The sequence below is a fragment of the Callospermophilus lateralis genome, chromosome 7, assembly GCF_048772815.1.
Source record: "Callospermophilus lateralis isolate mCalLat2 chromosome 7, mCalLat2.hap1, whole genome shotgun sequence".
NCBI classification, from domain to species: domain Eukaryota; kingdom Metazoa; phylum Chordata; class Mammalia; order Rodentia; family Sciuridae; genus Callospermophilus; species Callospermophilus lateralis.
The window spans coordinates 74380387-74406550 of record NC_135311.1 but is presented as its reverse complement, the minus strand read 5'-3'; the positions used below and the strand labels follow the sequence as shown (position 1 = coordinate 74406550).

General features: G+C 36.6%; 1 protein-coding gene across 1 annotated transcript in view; it reads right to left on the bottom strand.

Moving 5' to 3' along the window:
• Syde2 (synapse defective Rho GTPase homolog 2) overlaps nt 1-11304 on the bottom strand; it is a 40762-nt gene extending 29458 nt beyond the window's left edge. Inside the window, exons 1-2 of the mRNA XM_076862227.1 lie at nt 10462-11304; nt 1200-1895 (exon numbers count right to left, since the gene is read on the bottom strand). Of these exons, the coding sequence (XP_076718342.1) occupies nt 1200-1895; nt 10462-11209 (1444 nt within the window). The 5' untranslated portion in view covers nt 11210-11304. The remainder of the gene's footprint in view (nt 1-1199; nt 1896-10461) is intronic.
• Between the last annotated feature and the right edge of the window lie 14860 nt (nt 11305-26164).

Genomic DNA, 26164 nt, shown 5'->3' with positions numbered 1-26164 from the left:
CCCCAAGTCTCTGAGAAAAAGATTCAAATTCAAATATTTAATTTGCAAAGTTCAGAAATCCCATCAAAGAAGTAGAAAATTCAGGGGGAAATTCAAGATGAACATCAAGCCTGCTATCACTATGAGCAATTGGAGCTGAATCTCAAGAGAAAACTCTAGGAAGATTAATCTGCTCATAATTACCCACCCAAGAGAAAAGAGAGCTGGGGTAGTCCTATACCAACTTGTCAGTAACTGATTGAGGAATACTCCAAGGCTGCCCTGCAGAGAGCTTCCTGACTTTAAAGAAAGTCCTTAGGCAGAGATGCAAATACTGTGCAGGGTAGAAAAAGGCTTCCTTCATTCAAGTAGTAAGTAATAAAACCCAATACATATGCACCGACAGCATCTACTACACCACACATCTTCAAATACTATGCATCATTTGAAATTCTATAAATTAAAATGACTTGATATAAAACATAACTAATTTCTATCCAACACTAGATATTTGCAACCAAAGGTGACTCATGCTGTTTCCCGGGGAGTATGTCTAGAACTAACAGAAGCATATCATAAAACTGAAGGCAAACAAGGAAGAGCAAAACCATTAAGTTCAACTATATAAAATGCTTTTTTTTAATAGATCAAAAACTGTTGAATATCAGCAACTTCTTATGGTTCAATCTAATATATATTAAACTTCAATTATTTCCTTTTGGGATTCTATAACTATTGTAGCACCTTTTTTAATCTCTTTTTTTCTCCCTCCTTTCCTTTGCTCATGAGAAATCTTAGGCATAAGAACACAAACTAATGACTACTAGTACACTGAAAAGACAACTTTTCAGTTTTGGCCAGGCCATGTATGGGTAAATGAATGAATGAAGCAAAAAATTAGACTTACATAAAGAATATATCTTTTTCTTCTATTCCCCATGACTTCACTCTTTTCAACGAAGAGAAAAGCAATCATAAGTCTCAAAGAATAAATATACTAAATCATATCACATACCACATTACAAAACCAAGTCTGTGATTAAAATAATTAAAATACCATGTATATAAAATATTTATAAACCTCTTTGTTTTTCTTTATTTTTTAAAATATATTCACTTTATACAGAAAGTACATGAATATAATATGCATCTTCTATATTTAGCAACTGTGAAAGAATTGAAAAAGAAGAAAGAAAAGGCAGATCTATGATCATCTTTACCTGCAAAAGGAGATTTCAATATCGGACTATCCTCCACCATTAAACCTTCTTGTGTCTTGTGTCCTAGCCTTTGTGTGTACTGCTGCATACATTCTGTGGAATGGATGGAATCTATAGGATTCACTTCATTTGACTGAGTGGTCTGAGTATCACCTTTGTGTTCAGAAGAGCACAACGGATCTTCAGTAGGCTGCTCTGCTTTTGTAAGGTCACTCCTAGACAATATGCTCAAACTGACAGCAGGAAACTTCAGAAGAGCAGGGTTTGGCTCATGAAAACTCAAGGCACTTGATACCCCAAGGTCATCATCCTCAGGAATGGGATTGTACCATATTTCTCCTTCATCATCTGCATCATTTTCCTCATTAAAATCTGAAGAGCAATTTCTTGATAATGATGAGTTTGTAGCCTTACACACCATATATGTACAGTATTCTTCAGATGATTTGAGGAAAGGATGTGATAGCTGATGTTTAGGAAGAGATACAGGTGAGACAGATAAATGACTCCTATCTTGGCATTTCCTATTTTCTTCTTCCAGATTAAGAGATCTCAGAGGACTTTGATAAAACCAATTTCGTTTTTTTGAAACAGTGATACTGTTAAGTGGCTTATGACCTCTGAATTCAATATTATCCTTCAGATCTTCAGATTCTCTTCTCTTCATTGAAGACCCATAGACATTTTCAAATAAATCTGTTTCAAAGAAGAAAAAAAGATAGAATATAATGCCTAATATACCAGGAAATATATGTCACTTCAAATCAGTAGTTAAAATTTTTTAAAAGTAGAAAAGTAATATCAATCACAAAAAAAAACAAAATCAAACCAGAAAAATTTTGGATTTTCCACTTAAACATGGTTTCCATTATCTAGAAATCAGACTGCTAGTATAGGTGTCATAAAATTCTAGGAAACAGAATATGCAAATTCTGATACTGCTTTTATTAAAAAAACTACAGAATTAACAAAGCCTTACCCTAAACAAAACAAATTTTATAAAAAGCTTATATAGATGCTTTGTACACAGTATGACTAATCAATATTTGAATAATTTCCAACTCTAGACCAAAGTCATTAGAATAAGTAATATTCCTAACTTTTCACACAAAGATTTACTTTCACTAACCTAACAAAAAAGTATACCTTACCTATTAAAATTTCAACATAACATTGGTTCCCTAACCAGACAGCTCAGTAATATCTTACGCAAAGTTTGAATTCTATATAGCTGGAGCAAAAATTGAAATTAAGATCTCTTAAAGAGGCTGATTAGAACCAACCATGCTGTCTCACAGTAAGCACAACAGCTATTATTATTACTGACCAGATGCAAATTTAGGCAGCAGATAAATAATGAACAAAATAATCCCTGCCCATAAGAAATTTATAGTCTACTCAAATACTCAAGATAATATACAGGTTAATACAATGTGATAATACCCTAAAAATATACATATAACACTACTTTCACCTAAAAAGGAAAATTTTGTGCCTCCAAAGAGGTGTGTGAAGCAACTTCACTGACCCTTCACTGATAGTGAATAATCTAAATATAATAATAATAATAACAATTCACTACACATATGTAATAAAAACCACATTTGTATAAATCTAAGATCATGTTAGGTTTTTAAATTATGGAATTATGGCCTTATGCTATTCTGGTTGTGTACATGGTTGATTCATCTTTTTTACCGCAAATAAAAAATGATATGGGGGGCCAGGCTTGTGGCTCAATGGTAGAGTACTTGCCTCTCATTGATGAGGCACTGGGTTCGATCCCTGGCACCACATGAAAATAAAAATAAAAACAAATAAAATAAAGGTTTTGTGCCCATTTACAACTAAAAAAAAATTTTTTAAAAAGATATAATAACAGTGATAAGCACATTAAGCTATGAGAATCTTAATAACAAAATTAGTTTCACAAATAACAAGATGTTTAGTAACCTCTCTTCAACTGAAAGAAAAATCTTTAATAATGCAAAAAAAAAAAGCCCTTGTCTTTTTTAAAATCCTAAACATCTACCTAACCAAGCAGATTAATTAAAACATAACAATCTTAAACACTAATTGGGGTTCAAGTTCAATTAGTTACAGAAGGGAAAGAAGCTCCATGAACTCCTACTATGTCTGCAATTTACTCACTCATCAAATAAGTAACTATTATGTTCTAGAAATAAATCAATAAGGAAGCCCCTAACCTCATTTTACCTCTACAACAATCTAATAAGTATAATTGTCATATCATTGAAAAATATGAGGAATATGGTCAAGTCCCTAGTATTCAAAATTAAACCTAACCCTAAAACCCACATGTTACCCCTGTCTCTATACCATGCTACCCATTAAGAACAGGGAAGCAGGTGACCCTCTCTCAACATGGGATAGCATCACATATACAATACAAAATGACTGCTGATAGAGACAGGAGGATTGCAAGTTCAGCCTCAGCAATTTATTGAGGCGCTAAGCAACTTGGTGAGACCCTATCTCAAAATAAAATATAAAAAGGGCTGGGGATGTGGCTTAGTGGTTAAGTCCCTAGATTCAATCCCCAGTAACAACAACAACAACAACAAAAATGGCTGCTGATAAATATTTGGAAATCTATAAAATAATAGGGAAAAAAAAGTCAAAACCACCAAGTTGGTAAAAGGAAGGGGCAGTACTGAAATTCTGACTTTAAACATCATAGAAGTACACCTGGGCTGCTATCACTAAGGGATACCCATCTCCATCCCCCAGGATTGAATAAGCAAACATAACAAATACTCAACGAACATCATGAACTGATTATTTAATTTAATTAATGAAAAGGTGAAGATTTTCTAGAGTCTTTCTTTGGTTCTATTTCCTTTACACTTTATACTTAACAACTAAAAATCTAACACATGCTCAGGAATCACGTAAGCTTCTGGATTCTCAGTTATTACATGCTTTTGCCAATTGTACTGAAATCTAGATCAATTCTACATTTAAGCCCAAATCTCAAGCTATTATTCAATAGCTTTCAGACCTATACAGGCGTTATTTATAAGTAAACGTATATGTATAGTTTTGACACTAATTATAAATTTAAAGCAAAAGCTATAAACTGACTAAAAATAAAATAAGCAACAGTTTATTTTATCTTATTCTCAGACAGCTCTTTAGCCCTGAAAATTTTATAGAACTAGATACATTACTTTGAGTCACAGCAGAGTTTTTTGATGTATTATACACTGTGAATGATCCTTAAACATATGTCTACTTGTACTACACTTCAAAGAACTGCAATAAGAAAATAAAGCTACTAGAATCCCATATTCAAGCAAGGTGATACTTCTATTGATACAAGTATTTAACTGGAGTATAATATTAAAAGTAATAATTATAAGCCAGACATGGTGGTATATGACAGCGACTCAGGAGGCTGAGGCAGTATGATTGCAAGTTCAAAGTCAGCCTCAGAAACTTATTGAGATCCTGTCTCACAATAAAAAATATAAAGAGATAGTGCTAGGGTTGGGGATGTGGCTCAAGCGGTAGCGTGCTCGCCTGGCATGCATGTGGCCGGGATTCGATCCTCAGCACCACATACAAACAAAGATGTTGTGTCTGCCAAAAACAAAAAAAATAAATAAATAAATAAATAATTCTCTCTCTCTCTCTCTCTCCCCCCCCTTCTCTAAAAAAAAAAAAAAAAAAGACAGAGATGGTGCTATATCTCAGTGGTAGAATACCCCTGGGTTCAAACCCCAGTAACACAAAAATAAATAAATAAATAATAATAATTACATTGTGAGACATACTATAACTATCTTTAATGAAGTTTCAAACTACAAATGCTTGAAATCATACAGTCTGACTGCCATTGTGATATTTCAAAATATATAATGCTAAAGTTTAAATTTATAAATAGCTATATTATTATGATTTATGGTAAAAGCCAAATGTATTTAGTTATTAAAACTGAATTAAGTAACATGTTATTCAAGACAATAAACCTTACTTAGATAATTACTTATAAATTATATAAAAAACTTCATCTTTATTTCAATTAATAAAATGGATGCATATGTAAATTCTGTGAATATAAATTTACATAAATGAAAGCTATCTGCAATCCTCCCTTCCTTTTTAATGCTAAAATTAATGTTTAATAGCATAAATTTAAGAGTTATCTTTTGCTTCTATATAAAGATATACAAATATATATGCTTTCACACACATACGCTTTCAGATATATAGTAATACACGAATAAAAATTTTAAAATAAGTATGTAAGTCACAAGGCAAAAAAGTCCTTATTCTTTCAACTCTGTTACAGTACCATATTCATATTCTAATTAGAGCCATTTATTTTGAAAACCTGTACAAAAATACAGAAATTGTAATTTCTGCAGATTTTCATTAAGAAAAATATTCTACATAGTGAACTATGAGGCAATTTTCTATTCTCAGTCATTATTTCATAATAAATCTAGACAATTTGAAGATTTTAGTAGTGCCCCAGTTCAAAAGCAGCAGTAAACTAAGAAACTATGTATTTCAACTCTTATTAAAAATGTACAGCATCTACAGACATCTTTTCATCATTTTAAAATTTCTACTACAGAAACAGTAAGGAAAATATTTTTATTTTTCTTTAAAAATTCTAAATAAAAGTATTCTTATGAACATTGTATCAAATATTTGAATCTATGTCTAAAATTCTCTCTCTTCCAAGATAAATCTAAAAGAAGGTAAGGCGTAAAATGAAAAGGATTGGAGCACTTTTTCTTTTTCGTCCCTTGTAACTTGCAATAAAAACCTTTAAACAAGCTGTGTTGCTTGCTTTTGAGACAAGAAAATAGAGAAGAAAACTGTGAGACTGTTTTTAGTTTCACTAAAGTAACTGAGAAAAGCCAGAGAAGCAAGAAAAGGATGCACAAAAGAAAAAAATGAGCAGAATAAATAAGTACCCCTAAAAGGGATAATCTAGCTCAATTCCCAATGCTCAAGGCAGTCCTCCTAAACTTCCATTCTCACTCTCCATCCAGAATCCTAATGATCTGTTGCAAAACAATATTCCACAAACCCTGCTTGCCTTCCTCTGGATAATAACAGCTAAATGCCAGGGGAAATACCAAATGGATTATCTTTATTCTTCCCCTCAACCTAAAGACTGAGGCCACAGAAAACTGAATAACTTGCCCAAGGTCACAAGACTGTAAAAGGGGCAGAGTCTGACCAGAAACTCAGAATCTCTATTATGTTAACCCTCTACTATATGGCCTCCTCTCTTGCAGATTCCAAAATCTAATATTTATTGACGCAAAATAAGACCAATATGAAGGGAACTGCAAACTCATCACATACTGTAAGCAGTGTTAAGACTGAAGCAGAAAGAACTCAAGTGCTTTAGTCTAAAGAGGTTGGTTTAAGTATGAAGTACTAGAATAAGGTAGAATGCTTTTTCAAAACTTTGCAGTGGTGCACTCCTGTAATCCCAGCAGCTGGGGAGGCTAAGGCAGGCAGGATTGTGAGTTCAAAGCCAGCCTCAGCAAAAACAAGTCACTAAGCAACTCAGTAAGATTCTGTCTCTAAATAAAATACAAAAAGATAGGACTGGGATTGTGGCTCAGTAGTCAGGTGCCCCTGGGTTCAATCTCCAGTACTAAAAAATAAAAATAAAAATAAAAACTTTGGAGGACATGAAAACTCTAGAATCTCACTACTAAAAAGTGTGGTCTGGGGGGTGCGCACGTGTGAGGCACCGGGTTTAATCATCAACACCATATAAAAATAAATAAAGACATTGTGTCCATCTACAACTAAAAAACATTTTTTTTTTTTTTTTTAAAGTGTGGCCTGCCTAACAGCATCATCTACCTATACTGGAACTTTGTTAAAATGTGAAGTATCAAGTCCCAGACCACACTTATTCAAATCAGCTTTTTAACAAGATTTAGGGAATCCATATGCACTTTAAGTCTGAAAAGCACTGCTCTCAAATCGTAAACTATACTTTGAACACCAAGAGTCTAGAAAATAGCTTTGGTGGTTCCCAAAAAATAAACAAGCATCTCTTGGGAATCACGGATCTAGAAACACAGGATCTTCAAATCAACACAACACTACTTTCTGCTGAATTTGTAATTCTAAAAGTTTTCCAGCCACCAGCAACTCCAACGTTCCATGGCACACTTCCAAAAAAAGGCAACTTGCCTCTAGAGTCACAATGGCAGACTCTATATAGAGATTTAAAGGTAGAAGATTGTCAAATAATATATGTCTTTCAGAGATTATATAGCAGGAAGAGTGGAGTCAAAGTATGCTAATCATTTTTAAAAGAAAAAAAGAGTTGAAAAAACTCAACCTGATGCTTCTGAATATATTTCTGTGAACTATATGCTAATCAAAACTTATTTATAAATGTTTATATTAATAAAGAACTGTTAGCAAACAAATTAAGATTCCTTCATAATTTTAAGGCTTGCAGAAACTTGACAATATTTACTATGCGTAATGACTTTAGATTTCTTAAATAATCATCTCAATTAAGAACAAATTGGCCAATCTGTGAACACAACATACTTAACTGCATCAAATCATTGGCATTATTATACCATCAAAAGTTTTAATGGTTCTTGGTAGGAGACAGAAATTAAAATAGAAAATCACTTTTGACTTCTATTTGTCATATGGTCTCAAAAATTTCAAAATAACTAATAGATTAGATATCTCTAACCCATTATATACTGTTATAAATCCCAAATATATTTATTTTTGGGAGAAAAATATCCTCATGAGTAATATTACATAAAAAATATGATACAAATGTTTAGAATACTTAACATCTTTTATATAACCAAGAAAGTACTCCCTCATCTGGACTGTCCAAATTGATTTTTTTTTAAATGATTTTTTTTTTATCCCTTGTGGTGAGACTGGAGATGGAACCTAGGACTGAGCATACTAAGCACATGCTCTACCACTGAATTACAACATCAATTCAAAAACATGATTCAAAACAGAATCTAAGCAATATCAATTTGAAGTAAGCAATTATTTGAAGGTAAAGGTTTAAAATGAATATAGTAATTAATTTTTCAAGGAGTCTTAAAACCTATTCTAGGATTTCCCCCATCTTTGCAATTTTGAAGAAGTTATTTATCCCTCTACACCTTGTCGAAATTCCATCCATCTCCTCAATTCAAGCAACTTGATGGTAATACAACAAACCTGTAAAGAACTCTGGAGTCTTTTTTTTTACCTCACAAAATAGGGGTTGTTCAGTCATGAGACCTGAGGTTTAACTCACATAATAGTCTGATTCCATATGCCAGGAGAGACACCTCAGAAAAACTACTTAACCTTTATGTTCCTTTTGTTGTTTTTAAGGAATAGTTGTCAAATCTCCATATTTGGGGGTGGAAAGGTTTAAAATTTATATAAGAATCATATAAACTACCCAGAATGGCTATAGTAAAACCAACTAACCTTCATTAAAAAAATTTTTTTTACAGATTCTCTCCAAATCTATATTAGATAAATAAACACTACACAAATTATTTTCATGTTTTCTAAAAGATGAATTCATGATGTGAAAGGAAGTTGTTTAAATCAAAGATTATGATAGCTTTTGCTTAGAGTTCTTATAGAATAAAATACTATCACAAAGAAATTCTAATATTTCATTTTAATTTCTTTTAAAGTTGTTAGCATTTTCATAATTACAGTCTTAATAAAAAATTCACTGCATTCATTCTTAAAGGAAATATTTTCATTTGTTAACTCCTTTATTAGTGAAGGCATTAAAAGCCTACAGGTGGTAAATATTTTACCTCTGCAACAAAAGGGTAAAAGCATTTGACTAAAGATACAGGTTTCTGATTGTGGCTGAAATTTAACTATCATACAAAGAGTTAATGAACCAAGATCAAAGGAAGTAAAACTAATGTGGTAATAAAGTATAATAAGTGATTACAAATATTTTATTCCTGGAAATGCACATTTTAATGTGAATGTAGTATAAAGTAAACCTGTCTTCACAAAGACATTCTACTATTTCTTTTATTCAAGTGAAACAGAATATTTAAACTTGAGGATAAAGTTTGACAGGCATTAGACTTAAAGATCCAAAAAACATTTAACTTTGCATATAATTTAAATGAATCATTTGATTTATCATCATTGCTTGATTAGAAGTTGTTAAATTTTTGTTTCTTCTCATTGTTGTCTGTACAACGGTTAATGTGTATTAACCCAATCCTGGGCACTTGTAATTACCACAAATACTAAGACTACATTTTACATTTCAACACTTGATGTTTTTAAAAATATTACTAAGGTCTTTATGGTCATTGAGATTTTTATATTTTAAATGTAGTTCAAAAAGCCATGTTGTTTTGTTCTGTTTCAGAAAGAATATTTGTTATTTACAACATAATTAAGAGATTCCTAGAATTGATAACCTAAACCTCCAGAGATAATTGAAAACCATGCACATTCAAAATAGGGAGCATAATGATATAAGAACAAATATACATTTCAAAAAACTAATTTACTTCTAATATAAATAGTTTATAAGTTTACAAATAATTTTAAGTGCCTGAAATTTTTTTAAAGTACCTTATACTATACCACTATCCTTGATTTTCCAATTTTCCACAATAAAAACATCACTCACCTCGTTGGAGGTTGTCGGTGTGAAGAAGATGTGAAATGCTACCTGACTAAAAAGAAACATTACTCATACCTTTAGTTTGTTTTGGTTGTGGTTGTGTGTGTGTCTGGTGTAAGCGTCTGAGAGAGAGAAGAAAAAAGGGAGTAATGAGTAAAATGACAGTTTATGAAGCCTGTAAAATCTACCTTGGATCAAATTCAAATTCACAAACTCCACAAAAGTCTCCGGATTTGCCTGGAGCTACAGAGAAAAAAATCCAGGCAGCGCCGCCCCTCTCACAACCTAGGAAAAGCGTGTGGCGAACTTAACCTTTACTCATTGTACTAAGGGAGTAGGCGCACCAGTTTTAGGAGAAGAAATTTAAAAAAAAAAAAAAAAAAAAATCTGCATGCCACTGTCTAAAACAAAGAAAGCAAAAGAGTGAATATGAATGCATCACACTAAATAACCTCGAAATCGCTTTAAATTGTCACTTATACGACACTTATTTTAGCACAGTCACGTATCTGTCTGCAAAAACACACTTTATTCTTGGCTCTAAAGACAGGCGCGGTGGGTAAACACTAAGGCTTGCGGTGCTAGCATACAGACTGCAAAGTATCCTACCTGTCAATGTAATTCTTTGATCGGGAGGCACCGAGAGGATGGGGTTCTCATGCACTTTCAAAGTGCCCAGGTTAGGAGAAGTAGCCTGCGCCACCGGGACTTTAGAAGGTGTCCCACGAACGCGACCCTTCATTCCCAGGGACAGCAGGCGACCTTTGTACATCCACTTCTGCAGCTTCTTGACTGTGACTGTGGACGGCTTCAGGGTGGGGGAGCCCTCCTGGCGGTCTTCTTGACCACTGCGGATCACAGAGGGCCCCGCAGGATGCCTGAAAGGACTTCTCGAGGAGCTGCCGAGGTCCTTGGAGCCCGGAGACAAGAGGCCAGCGGATGCTGCGGCCCGGGCGCTGCCCCCGCTCCAGCCTTCCATCCCGCCTCCACGTGGCGGGGACTCGTCTGGGTCCCCACGCTCGCCGCACCTGATCCAGCTGTCGCTCGGCCACCGCTGTAAAGGAAGAGGCTTGGAGCGCACCGGGAGGCTCTCAAGGCTTCTGCTGCAGGACAGCCTCATTCGAGGAGTCCGAGGCCGGACTCCCTCAGGCTCCCTCGGAGGCGACCAGGGCGGGGACACCTGCTGCGGAGGGCAGTCGCCGCCTCCCAACTCCCAATCTCCGGGGCAAGCTCTGCAGTCCGCAGCGCCGCGGGGGAAAGGTAGCTGGCCTGGAGCCCCGGCTCCCGCGAGGCAAACGCGATCCGCCAACCCCCCGCCGCCCCGCCGCGTGCCTGAGTCAGGGGGTAGGTCGTGCATGGCCTGGATCAGCAGATAATAGGCCTCTCGCAACTGGGTTTGCAGCCTGCCGGTCTCCAGGCGGCCGCCCTCCGCCCCCGAGGAGGAGCCCGCCGCAAGGGGAGGCGGGGGCCGCAGCTCCGCCTCCGCCCCTTCAGGCGCTGGCGCGGCCACCGATTGCGAGCCGCCGGGCAGGTTCTCGTAGTAGTCGGCGTTGTAGTCGGCGTCGTCCTCCTCCTCCTCTCCACTGCCTTCGAAGCTCAGCGCGGCGTGCAGAGTGGCGCGAGCTAGCCCGCGACCCGGGAGAGGGACCGCCTGCCCGCTGCGCGGCCGAGGGGCGAGCGCCCCCGACCGCGCCGAGGACCCTCTAGCGCCGCGCGCCTCAGGTGACGGCGGGGACTGCGTCCAGCTTGGCCCACCTGCGCCGGCGTGCTCGCATGGGGGGCAGTCCTGGGAACACCAGGTGTCTCCCAGGGTTGCAGAGGAGGCCGCCACCGCAGCTGCAGCGGCCGCCCGAAATCCGAGCCCCCCGGCGCTGCGGGGACCCCTTCTCTCCCGGAGTTTGGACAAAGTCCTCCTCAGAGGGTCCGCCATCCCCTTCTCCTCAGCAACTGGGCTTGCCCGGGTCGCGGGGAGAGGTCGGAGCCCCGCTGTGGAGAAAATAGCGCTCACGGAGGCGGCGGCGGCGGCGGCAGTTCCCCATGACCGGCGCTGGCCCTTGCCGGCTCCTCACATACTTGGCATAACTCTGCCGCGGGAAGGCGTGGGGGAGGGCGGTAGCGCCGCAGCGCGCATGCCCCGGAGGGACTGGCCGCAATGGGGCGCGGGCCCGGGGCGCAGAGCTGCGTTCCCGAGGTGGGCGCGCGGCAGGTAGATTCCGGGGGCGCGCGGAGGGCGGTGGGTTGAGGTTGAGCTAAAGACCGCGGAGGGAAGCGGGAGTTAGCGCACGCGACGCTTGGGGAGCTGTGAGTGGAGGTTGGGGTAGAAAAGTTCCAGCCGGAAGGTGAATCTGGGCTTGGCAGCTGCAAAGTTTTAACCAAAGAAAGGGAAAGTGCTCTCCCAGCTGCTCCCCCGCCACCTTCACCAGCCCCTCCCCATTGCCACCACTGCTCGAGGAGTGTCTTAGATACTGCAAGTCCTAGCTTGAGAGAAAACAAAAAGATTGTTTTGACAGACAAAGTATGAGTGCAGGTGTATCTCACTTAGTGCAATGTGTTCTAGAAATGATCCTATCATGTTAACCGCACAGAGGTCTTGATATTGAAAGGAAATTTGCAGCGACTCCTTTTCAATAATTCCTTTTGTTTCCGGACACGTTGGTGCACCCTTGTAATCATAGCAACTTGGGAAGTTGGCAGAAGGATCGCAAATTCTAGGCCAACCTCAGCAACTTAGCTAAGCCATAAGCAGTTTAACAAAATCCTGTCTCAAGATGTGGCTCAGTGGTAGAGCACCGCTGGATTTAATCCCCAGTATTAAAAAAAAAGAATTGTCCAAAAAATCACCACAGATTTCTTAAGTCTACCTTTTTTTTTAATTAGTGCATGCTGCAGCATTAATTATTAGATAATCAAAACTTGCAAAATGGACCTACATATTTAATGGTGTCCCCCATCAGCCCGCCTCCAAGCCTACCAAATTAAAAATACAAGTTTGCAGCTTTCATTTATTTTTAAATTACCTTTATTTTAATTCATATGTTGGGGTAAGACACAATTGAAGTGAAATCAAGAAACAATGTAATTTGGAAATACCAACTCCCCCAAATATCAAATCCCATGATCAGTATAACACTATTAAACTAAAGTAGTTCTTGTTGCCACATATTAATTAATTGATCCATCAGTGATAGAAAAATCAATCACCACCAAATCAGATTTCAAACCTTTTAATTTTTATGTATTGGAAAGGGCTCTTGTCTAAACTACTCATAAATGTACCTAACACCTTGCACAGTACCTGCACTTAGTAGGTACTCAAGAATAAATAAAGCTAATGTTACTGAGTGAAAGAAAATAACTTGGCCCTAATTTACCTTACTTCATAACTATATTTCCCTGTGTAAGTTGTGTTATTGTTTGCATCAGAGGCTCTGCTCTCTAAATTTGCTTTGATTTATACTACCTTTAATACCAAGTCTGTCTGTCATCTGGAATAATTTTATCTGCACCTGTGTTTGCAAAAATCTTACTGATCCTTTACATTCAGTTTCCTTCACTATGAGGTCATCTTTGATCTCCCAGATGGACATGATCTCAAGTTCTTCCAAACTCCAATAGTGTTTTATTCCTACCCAGCACCACAACCCTCTGGTATATTTATAGGAGGGGAAGAAGGGTATGTGTTTGTTGTTTTATATAATTTGTGTGCATTTCCTACCTCCCTTAAAAGAAAATCCATAAATTCCCTAAGGGCAGAGACTATAGTTGACCAGTGTATTCTCCACGAACTACAACATCTTAAATACTGTATTACTTAATACTTAATAATTACTTAGTACTTAAATACTGTAAAAAAGTTTTGTTTTTCCTGTGGTGCTGGGGATCATACCCAGGGCCCCAAGCTTGATAGGCAAACACTGAACTGCATCTGCAGTCCTACCGTCTGTGATGAATAAATATTTTCAAATTACTATCAATTTTAATTTAAAGAAAACAAACGACTTTAATTTCCAGTCTATTGCCTAACTCTCCACTAGACCATACTTCATTGGTGTTGTTTTAAAAATCAGTGATGGATAAGAAACACAGTTTGTTAAATAATCTTAATTCTTATCTAGGAAAATACGATGAAATGTTACACTGTAATGTGCATGCATTCATATTTATTATTCTACAATATTTTCATTCCATGGACCTAAGGCTATTTAATGAATACTCAAAGCATAAAATTGTTTCCCAGTAAAATATTCCCACAGGAAATGACTGATAACAAAGCTGCCAGTAAGGGTGTCTATAAACACAATTTGATCTCTATCTCAGAAATTGTTTCCATTCCAACTCTGTTGCAAAATCTTTTCATTCTTTGTAGTTAATAGAGTTTTTAAAAACATCATAAGCTGCATATGTATATTTACATATATAAATAGGTCTAGGTTAAACGTCATCCTTAATTCAACTTGTCAACTTGTTCAGGAGTTATAAAACATTAGTCAATATAATATACTATGCATTTTTCTAGGTATTACTCAAAACCAAGTCTGATGCAACACACCACACCTAAACTCGATATTACTTTAAAATTGAGAATGTTCTATCACGTGAATTCACAATTTTAACATTTTGAGTCACAACAAATTAACAAGGCACTTGTGGTCATGGATGCTAATTTTAAAAATATAAATCCCACTTTTCTATGTGTGCATTAATTTCAAGTTTGTGAAAGTATAATTCTAAGGAAATACTACCCACAGAACTTACATTATACATAATTCAGAAAGTAACAAAATATGAACACAAGCTATACTTTCAAGATCTTTTATTTTAGCAATTTATGCCCTGTTCTCTCACATATCGATTTTCTTATCTTTCTAATCATCAGATTACTATGAAAATTAGGGGATAAGTATACATCTTCCTGTGTTTATACTTGTTTTTCAATGACTTGAAAATCATTTTGATGCCCCACAAATTAACAACTGTGTGTTGGCACTGTCACAAAAGATATAACAACTATGGGATAGTAGGGATTCAGTAAGGCAGGGAGCCAAACTAGGGAGGGGGTAATACTGACTCAGTCTGGGAGAAGGGGGAAAAAATCAGGGCAGGTTGAGGCAGAAGGCTAAGTTTAACAGCAATGGAAGGGAAGTGTCTATGTATGTTACAGTTATTTTTTAGGTCATTTAGAGTGTGTTTGTCTCACTGGTGCTCAGTCTTCCATTATACTCTTACTGGAACCAAAAGCAAGTTTCACTATGGCATTTGCCCAATTCTTTCTCCCTAAACTATCTCACAAGCAGTTCCATCAGTAAGGTGTAAAAGGTACATTAGCCTAAACCATGTACTAAACTGCCCTGAGAGTCATGGCATATATGGCATGTTCTTCATACAGCAATTTTTATTGTTTCATAATTAACAATATGTGGCAATTTATAACATATTACTATCTCCAGTCAAAGAGACTTTTCCTATATGTATGCATGTGAGTGCTCTAACATTTATAAATGTTCACTGTTTTAGAATATTCACAGATATTTCAGATTCCCTATCATATACATGTGATATGTAGAGTAACTTGCTCAAGTTAACCATAATAAGGGAAGAAGAATTCAATCCTTTCTGTCTGATACCAAAATTACTACACCCCTGCAGCATTTCCTTAAACATAAATAGAGACAAGGCATTTGCTGTAATAGTACTTGCACTGACTTGAACCTTTGTTTTTATAAATTATTTAGTTGATCACCTTCCCAGAAGTTTAATATTTTATAAGCTTTTTGTCAAATGTATCTGGACATTGGAAAGCTGCTTGTTGAACATTTTAATTTTTTCTCAATGAAGTCCTCTTCAAGGCTATTAGAACTAAATTCTTTATTTCCACTTAATTGTAAATCTATTTTCATTGAACCACAATGTGGAATTTCATCCTGATTGTAGGATAAGCTATAACTAAATACTTCAAAGGGAATATAAAGGGATCCTTATGACCTAAAGCTCTCAGATAAACCTTTTTCAAGACCAGAATATGTGGGCTGGGTGCAGTGTCGCATACCTATAATCTTAGCAACGTGGGAGGCTAAGACAGGAGGATTATAAATTCAAGGCCAGCCTCAGCAATTTAGTGAGACCCTATCTCAAAATAAAAATAAAAATGACTAGGGATGTAGCTCAGTGATAAAGTACCCTGGGTTCACTCGCCAGTACCAAAAAAAAAAAAAAAAAAGTAAAGGGAAATTCAGCTCATCTTTAACTTATATGATTAAACCACCAGGTAACCAAAGATGATGAAAGGAAGTTGTTCTGTTTCAAAGTCATTAATCTAATAAATTAAGATTTGGAATGTCATCATTTTGCACTGTAATGAAGTAATGGACCTAATAATGAATCTAGACAAAAATTGCCAGTGGCCAATGTTAAAAAAGAGAGGCAACCTGACATATGCCTCTAATCAATACCAGCTATGATTTTATTCATTTTAGTGTTATTACCAAAAATGAAACTGATCAGCTTCAAGTTCTGAAGACCAATTTCCAGGAATTGCAAGGAACAGAAGAGCCTGATAACACTATGGGCATACAGTCAACAAAATCCAACTGTAGGAAACTATATGAAAAATACTCATTTCTTCAACAGATTAACTAGTTGCAATTTATAGACTTTATTTAAAGCCTGACCTGGACAAAACATCTGTTAGAAAATAATAATCAGCCAATCAGGAAGATTTGAACACTGGCTAGCTATTTGATGATATTGAAAATTGTTACAATTTTAGATTTTTTTTAATGTCATTTAAAAAAAATGCTCTCACTTTTCTTCTCATTATGCTGAGATAATAGAAAACACTCAGGAGAGAACTTTCTCATCCTCCATTACTGTATCTACTAACAACCATCATTACCTGTGAATTGATAATCCACTGTGACCTTCCTTCCCCATTAAAAGAGATGAGCTACCCCATCCCTGAGGCCAAATCTGTCCTTTACTTCATATCTCTCAACTCAAATTGCCATCCAATCCTACTGACTCCCTTGTTCCTCTGACACAACAAATTCATTCCTGCCTCACAGTCTATGCATTTGCTGTTCCATCTGCCTGAAATGATTTCCTTATGACCATCCTCCATCCAGGTTTTACCTCAAATGTTACCTTCTCAGAGAGCCCCTCCCTTATCACCCTCTCTAAAATAATACTTGTGACTCTTCTTGTTCATGTGTTTTTCTTTATTGAATTTATTTATGTTACACATTGTATTTATTTTCATAAATGTACTATTTAACATTACATTGGATGTCTATTTGCTTGTTTATGTGACACCATTGCCTCAGCTTATAGAACACTTTTTTTTCTCATGTAGATGCTCCATAAACATTAATTCAATGAAAATGTGATTCTCATGCCCAAGACAAATTATCACATGTTTCCATTTCCCCCATAGTGAAATTGTTTCACAGGGTGTTGTTCAGAGGATCAAAAGAGGTAATAGTCAATACAGTTGAACCTTGAAGACATGTGAAAGAGGTCAGACACAAAAGACCACATGCTGTATGATTTCATTTTTATGAAGAATCCAGAACAGGGAGATACACAGAGATAGAAAGTTGATTAGTGGTTGCCAGCAGCGGTGGGAAGGGAGAATGAAGAGTGATTGCTAAAGAGCTTGTGGCTTATTTCTAGGTGATAAAAATATTCTGGAATTAGATGTGGGTGATGATTGTAAATATACTAGAACCTACTGAGTTTTATAGTATGTATATTATATCTCAATACAAAAAAAAAGATATATTTTCTTGTCCTGTTGTCTTTTGATATACTCTCAACTAATATTAATGGAAAGTCTTGACAAATAAAGAAAACGTGTTAAGGGAACCTTTAAGGGAGTATTGGTAATGCGATTAAGAACAGCTGAAAAGCGACTTCATTGGGCAGTTGCTGTTGGAAATGCTTGCATATCCTAAATCCAAGTTTTTCCATAGAGACTTCAATTCCATCTGTTCAAGAAATAAATACAAGTGGCTTCTTAAAGTTTACCAAATGCTATGGTTTGGATCTAAAACATCCCACTGAAAACTCATGTCTTAAAGGCTTGGTCCACAAAGCAAACATGTTCAGAGATGTAGATTTTGGAAGGTGATTGAGTCATGAGGGCTCTGGCCTCATCAATGGGTTAAACCATTGATGGGTTTATAATTTAATGGGCTATTAGGGAATGGTAGAAACTTAGGAGGTATGGTCAATTTAGAGGAAGTAGGTGTTTGGGAGGTGTGCTCTTTAAGACTATATCTTACCATAGTGGCACACGCCTATATCCCAGCAGCTCAGGAGGCTGAGGCAGGAAGATTTCAAGTTTAAAACCAGCATCAGAAACAGCGAGGCACTAAGCAATTTAGTGAGATCCTGTCTCTAAATAAGGTACAAAATAGGGCTGGGGATATGGCTCAGTGAGTGTCCCTGAGTTCAAACCGCTGTACCTCCTCCACTGACCACCAAAAAAGACTATATTCTATCCCCTGGCATATTCTCTCTCTCTCTCTCTCTCTCTCTCTCTCTCTCTCTCTCTCTCTCTCTCTTACTTTTCCCCCTCTCCCTTCTCCTACTCCCATCTCTCCCTCCCCCATCCCAGCTTCCAGAGCAGCTATATTCCCACTGACCCTCTCCACCATGAAATTTTGCCTCAACCCAGGCCCAGGAACAGTGAAACCAATTGACATGGACTAAACAGTGAACCAAAAATAAATCTTTCCTCCTTGAAGTCATCTCAGGTATTTTGTCACAGAGGTGGAAAGCTGACTAACACACCAAAGAATTCAAATCGAGGTTTACAAAATTAGGTCAACAGTAAGACTTCTCTGACCCCTCAATCTCTCGTTTCCACCAAACAAAAACAAAAATATTTTCCAGTATTTAGATATAACAATATTTTGTTTCCTGTCAGAAACTCTCTGTTCTTTCATATAAAAAAATGATTATGTGATCAAGAACATCACTTACCCTTATAAGCAAGAAACTACTGAGAAAACCCATAATTATCCTGAAAGAGATATGTAAGTAAACACATCTTTAGTTTTTTTTATTCTTTTACTGGAGGATTTTCTCTAAGGTGGAAGGTAAGGAGCTACATATTAAATTACCTAACATTTTATAATAGCAAAGTATAAATTTGGAGAGAAGACACAAACCAAAAACTACCTGACAACTTCTTTCCTGATTAGAATCATCTGGTTATTCAATTATATGTAAAGAGAGACCTATGGGTAAGCACTTATTTATTAATCATTTCAGTTATTACAGAAGGAAGCTAGATTTTGGGGGGTGGGAGAGTACCAGGAATTAAACTCAGGGGCACTCAATCACTGAGCCACATCCCCAGTCCTATTTTGTATTTCATTTAGAGATAAGATCTCACTGAGTTGCTTAACCCCTTGCTGTTGCTGAGGCTGGCTTTGAACTCTCAGTCCTCCTGCCTCAGCCTGCTGGGATTACAGATGTGTGCATCTGTGTTACACAAAATCAGTTACTTTCCTCCTAAGCTTACTTTTGCAAGAGCACCTATAACCATTAATGACTATAGTTTTACTATAGAAAAACCTCAATTTTTCTATCTCAGTTTCTATTTTAAATTGTGCATGCATGAAATTATGCACATACAAGAAAGTGGGACACAGTATATACAGAGCCAGAAATATCAATTCAGTGTAGAAATAGTAGATTCCAAGAAATACATTACAAGTGGATTCTTTCACAACAGGAGAATTTTATCATAGCATGTTTTTAAAAGGTTATAGATAAGTAAATTAAAGTAAAAACTTCTGTTTTCATGTACATTGGGGGTAAAAACACTGATAAGTCAGGCCAAGCAGATAGAGCAATTTCTTGACTGAAAAGTTCTGCCTCTAGTTACCAATCACATGACAAGGCAGTCATCACCAAAGCAATTCTTTCCTGGATTATACATTTTTGAAGGTTGAAATCATGTGTAATTCTTTGAATCATAGGGCCTAGTATCCCATTTTTCTACCCATCTTTTGTACTATGGATACCAGTCTCAAGTTGCATTCTTGTTCACAAAATACACCAACATTTTTACCATTTTAGTTCATAAAGAAACAAATGAAATTCTTTTACATATTATTAGTGAATATGAAATGAAGAATAGAAACATCTATTTTGTCATCAAGATAGACAATATCACCATCTCTATTGACTCATCAAAGATGAAGCATGATGACAGTTTTCCAAAATGTACATAGAGACACAGAGAAGAATAACTTAAATCACTGTCAGACTTACTCTCACATACTATGTCCTAGTTTTTCAGTAGAATCCTTTATTCTACTTACTTGTTGAATTCTACATCTTCAACAAATAAATGTAAGTGACTTCTTAATTAAGAGTCAATAAGGGCCTATAGAGTCATTAGCAACACTACAATGGCCCATGGGAAGACCACAACCCATGCAAAAACGGCGATTGCTCTGAAAAAAACTAAAGCTGAATTCCTGCAAAGACAACTTGACCTTACATGTCTACAACAGAGTTCCAAGCTCAATCCCTATTGGGGCCAGACAAGTCCTGTCAATGAATGTACAAGTCCAGGTACAGCAACCAGAGAGCTTAGTAAAAGGGAACGCTACTTCCTCAGTTTGAGGATGGACAGCTACAAAGAACCACCCCTCCACCCCATCCCCTCATCCTTTCCTCTGTTTGTTTTCCCCTTTGGATGAGGAAATACATTTCACATTCTCAAAAATGCTATATAGGCTACTCATGGGTGTGTCAACCAAACCTATGCGCTGGTTGCATTTTTGACTTCTGATCTTCAGAGACTAAGAGGCTAACACATAAAAGTTGTTTCCAAACAAAGAAACACTAAATACCATAATTTAAAATAATCTGTCAGCCTTATGACCAAATAACTAATAATCTGTGGTGATGATCAAATTTCTTTTTTCTTGTCTTATTTTTCATCACTATAAATCTCAATGTCAGCATGAGGTTTATGTATGCGAAGATTTTGTAATCTTAGTCTGATTTTCACCAAAATATTCTGGGAGTAATAAGTGAACAAAGTTGATCATAACCACATTAAAATGAGAGAGATGAAACCCAGAAGGGGAAAAACCTTTAAATGATGGTTATTGAGGCCTGAGGAGGATTCAACCCCAGTTTGCCAAATTTCTAGTACAAATTCTAGTACATTTTTAAGTTCCTAGTATGTTTTTAAAAGCACTGCTTATCTGATAAAAATGATGCTTTTCATTAAAGTCATGATAACTTGTAAATATAAAAAATGAAGACAATTTTTTAAATATCACCCCCCCCACCAATACACAAGTATTAAAATGGATTCAGTTTTTAACTTCTCATAAAACTAGTTACTCTGGGAAACCATATTTTTCAATATTTCAACATCATTAGTAGCACTATAGTTTATTCTGGTAATAAACAGAACAATTAACTTAGAGCATAATGTTTATTATAAACATCAGCATTTGTACTTTCTAGTGTATTTGATGTAACATGTCTGAGCAAGGAAAAGGTAAAAAAAAAAAAAAAAAAAACAACTTATTTTACAACAAGAATTTCAAATGACCCAATAGGAATGTCATTTCTACCAAGAGGTCTGTGAAATTGCATTGGGAAATAAAAATGTGTCTCTTAGGACTGGGGGTGGGGCTCAGCACTCGCATGTGTGAGGCCCTGGGTTCAATCCTCAGCCCCACATAAAAATAAGTAAATAAAATAAAGCTATTGTGTCCAACTACAACTAAAAAATAAATATTTTTTAAAAAGTGTGTCTCTTTAAATGCAGAAGTTCACAAATCTGAAAATTTTTTAAACTATGTACAATAGTCAGCAACCTTATAATTACATAACCAAAGATTGTTAAAATAAAAAGGGAACAAAGCTTCTAACAAAGTTCAATGCATAAGTCAAGAGTGCATGGAGGTATGAGAAGTTTTATGTCTCTGTTTACCCTAGAATAAATTAAATGAATGAGTATTTAGTATATGAATCATGGTTATATTTAGTCCACATACTACAGGAGAAGCAGAAGGATTTTTTTTAGATAAAATGTATTAATAAAAACTGAACATATACCCACAGGTCTGAATACATCCCCCTCCTGGAGAATGCAGTCCTGACAAGTAAAATATTAAATAATTGTGAAGGAAAAAGGCAAGTTAGGGTTTGGGTGTTCTGATTCTGGATAAAAGGCACACCCTCTCATTTATGAAACGTGGACAGACTTATAAAGCACCTATTGGAGAAATCTGAAACAAAAAGAGCAACAACTGAATTGGGGAAAGACTGGAGTTCATAGGACTGATACAAGTAGTGCTTTCTTTAAGATCATAGATAACTTGGAAATAAAAAAAAATCAAAGATAATTTTTCAAAAATCTCAATGTAATCCTCCCCTCCAACCCAGAAGTATTATAGTAGATTCAGTTTTCAGCTTCCCATGAAGCAGTTGTTACTGGGAAACCATATTCTTCAATATTTCAATAGCATCATTAGCAGCACTAAAATAATAATCTGGTAATACAAAACAATTATCTTAGAGCACTATCGAAGATAAGTTTACATTTTATTATAAACATCAGCATAGCACTTGCTATGTATTTGTATTTGATCTAACATGTCTGAAGAAGGAAAAAGAAAAAAAAATGATAGCAAGCTGGGCACTGTGGCACAGCCTATAATCCAAGTGACTTGAGAGGCTGAGGCAGAAGAATTTGCAAATTTAAGGACAACTTGACCAATTTAGTGAGACCTTGTCTTGAAATAAACAAAAAGGGATGGGGATACAGCTCAGGGGTGAAACACCCCTGGGTTCTATCCTCAGTACTTGGGGCGGAGGGCAATGAAAGGGAAACATCTCTCCCCCTCTTCTTTTCTTCTTCCTCTAGTAATCTTTGACCTGAATGCAATATAATCTCAAATCTGGAAATGGGCACTGGGGCCCAAAAAGAAAAATCTCCCAGAGAAGCTCTCCAGTTTTCTCTTACAGAGCTGGATGCAAGTACCTAATGCTCAGAGAAAGTACAGAAATAGAAATCACCAGGACTTTCTTCACAGAAAGCAGGTCTTTTGTGTTCCTGCTTCCAAACAGTCCTGTGGTGATAGTGGAGGCCACAGTGGGAAAATACAGGAGGCAACACTCTAAGAGGGGAGAACCTTTCTTGCTGAATGGTAGAGCTGGGGCACCAAGGTAGTGGCACAAGCCCTCACTGCCTCTTTCTATGCATCTAGCTTCTTGCTGCTTGGTGTTGAATGCAAGCACAGTTATAGAAGTGTACAGCATAGCCAGGTAACTAAAACCTCAGCTTGGTGGCCAGAGAGCCAAAAATGACAGCACCAGGGACTTGGAAAAGATTAGAGTGGGCACACCACTAAGCTATGCATAAATAGATCTGATCTTAATTAGCATACCAACGACTTTAAAAACAAAGCTAACAGCTATAACATACCCCCTCCACCCTGACCCAAACTGACCACCAGATGACCCATATGTGGATTAGTTCAGAATAGTGCAGCAAAGGTTTGAAATACTGAGCTGATGTTAGAACCACAGCTTGCATTGAATTTTGCAGCCTTAACCTGACCAGGTGGATTGCCTACTAAAACTAACAAACACAGGGCTGAGAATGTGGCTCAGAGGTAGAGTGCTTGCCTAACATGCGTGAGGCCTGGGTTTAGTCTCTGTACCACAAAAACAAACAAACAAACAAAAATCAACACTCTGTGTAGGACTTAAAATCCAGAATTTCAGAACATAATGTTCAATATGTCCAGAAGATAATGCAAAATTACTCAAGTTACAGAGAATCAAGAAAATCTTAACTTGCATGGTAAAAGATAATCAGATACTAGTACTAACATAACACAGATGTTGAAATTATCTCACAGACTTTAAAACAGCTATTGTACAAATGCCTCAGCAAAAATTGTAAACACTCTTAAAAACAAGTAGAAAAATTCAGAGTTTAAGTAAAGATTTAAAAAAGAAAAAAATTTAGAATTGAAAAATACAGCAACCAAAAAAAAAAAAAAAAACCCTCACTCAGTAGACCCAAAAGAAGAAAGGAGATGACAGAGAAAAGTCAGTGAACTTGAAGATAAGTCAATAGATATTTTCTAATCTGAGCAACAGAGTAAAACAATTTGGTTTTTTTGTTTTTTGTTGTTGCTGTTTTGTTTTTTAGTGAACAGAACCCAGTTCCAGAAAGAGAAAGAATAAGGTGCTGAAAAAGTATTTGAAGATGTAATGACTGAAAACTTTCTGATTTTGGCTAAACACATAAACATAGATATTTTTAAAATTCATTGAATTCAAATAGGATAAAGTCAAAGAAATCCATGCCCAGAAGTCATAATTAACCTACTGAGAACTAAAGACTAAAAAAAAAATCTTAAAAGTAGATGAGTAAAAATGATGCATTACCTACAAGGGGGACAGTGATCCAGGTAACAGCAGATTTCTCATCAGGCCATGGAGATCAGTGCATATTTGTCAAGTATCAAAAGAAAAGAACTGTCAACCTCAAATTGTATACCCACCTAACTATAATTCAGGAATAAAGTGAAATAAAAATATTTTCAGATGAAGGGAAACACAATAATTCACTCTCACTAGACCTGCTCTAAAAGAATCATTAAATAAAGTTCTTCAGACAGAAATGGTACCAGAAAGAATTTGACTGGAGTGTTCAATACACTTGCATTTATTTGAGGGTGTGAATTTAGGGCTACCATTTTATTATTTGCTTTCTGTATGTTCCCTCTGTCATTGTTTTCCATTTTTTCCTCTTCTTTGAGGTTTTTGAATATTTTTATGTTACATTTTAGTTCATTTATTGTCAATCTTGACTCTTTTGTACAGTTGTTGTTGTTGTTTGTTTGTTTGTTTAGTACAAAGGATTGAACCCAAGGCCTCACACATGCTGGACAAGTGATCTACCACTGAGCCACATCTCCAACCCATTTTATGTTTTATCTTGAGACAGGGTCTCATTTAGTTTCCCAGGATGGACTCAAACTTGGGATTCTCCTACTTCAAACCTCCTGAGTTGCTGGGATTTTAGGTATGTGCCACTACACTGGGCTTTTATCTTTTTAAATTGGTTAATCTGGAGGAATAGTGTATATATATATATATATATATATATATATATATATATATATATATATATATATATACGTTTTTTAGTCCATGTAAAATTGATATTTTGCCACTTCAAGTGAAATGTAGAAAGCTACCAACATAGGGGTCCTTCCAGCCTCTGTGTTAGCCAGCTGTTTGTCCCTTTGACAAAAACCCCTGATAAGAACAACTTAGAGGAGGAAAAGTTTATTTTAGGCTCACAGTTTTAGAGGTTCAGTCTCTGGTGGGTGGACTCCATTGCCCTGAGCCCACAGTAAGGTAGAACATGGTGGTAGAAGGGTGTGGTGGTGAAAAACTGTTGAGCTCATGGCAATTAAGAAACAGAGAGAGAGATCAAAACACTAGAACAATATATAAACCCCAAAGTCACATTCGCAGTGACCTACTTTCTCAGCTAGACCTTATCTTCTTACAGCTACCACAGAGGACAGTAGTCCTTTCAAATTATCAATCCATCAAGTGGATTAATCCACTGATCATATTATAGCTCTTATTATCTAATCATTTCACCTCTGAACATTCTTGCATTGTCTCACATACGATCTTTGAGGGGACACCTTATATCCAAACCATAACACCCTCCCTCCCCACTTTATAATCATCTACTTTTTTTTGCTTTCAAGCATTAGATATATTTTGAAGAACTGACAAATAAAATGGAACAGTCTATTAAATGTACCTATATATTTACCATTTCTATTGTTCCTCCTTCATTCTGTTGATGAAATTATTTGGTAAAATAAAGTGAATGCTTTTCCTCCCTGCAGGATGACCTGGTCACCAACTTCTGGGCATCTGATCTGCCATCAAGCTAGTCCACACTCAGTCTATAGTACAGCAACATTCTTATAGTGAACTGTGCAAGTACATTGGTAGCAGTTTGATTGTGATGAGGTCTTTCCTCCCTGGAACAGAAACATCTTCAGTCTTCGTTTCTTTTCTATTGCTATAATACTTGAGTCTGGGTAATTTATTTTAAAGACGAGTTTATTTCGGCTCTTAGTACTGGAAGTCCTAGAGCATGACACTGTCATCTTCTCAGCTTCTGGTAAGGGTCTCATGGTGGAAAGTGGAAGGACAAGTGAAAGAGAAGCAAGAAGAAGCCAAGGAAGCAGAACTTTATAACAACCTGCTCTTTTGAGGACTAATCCAG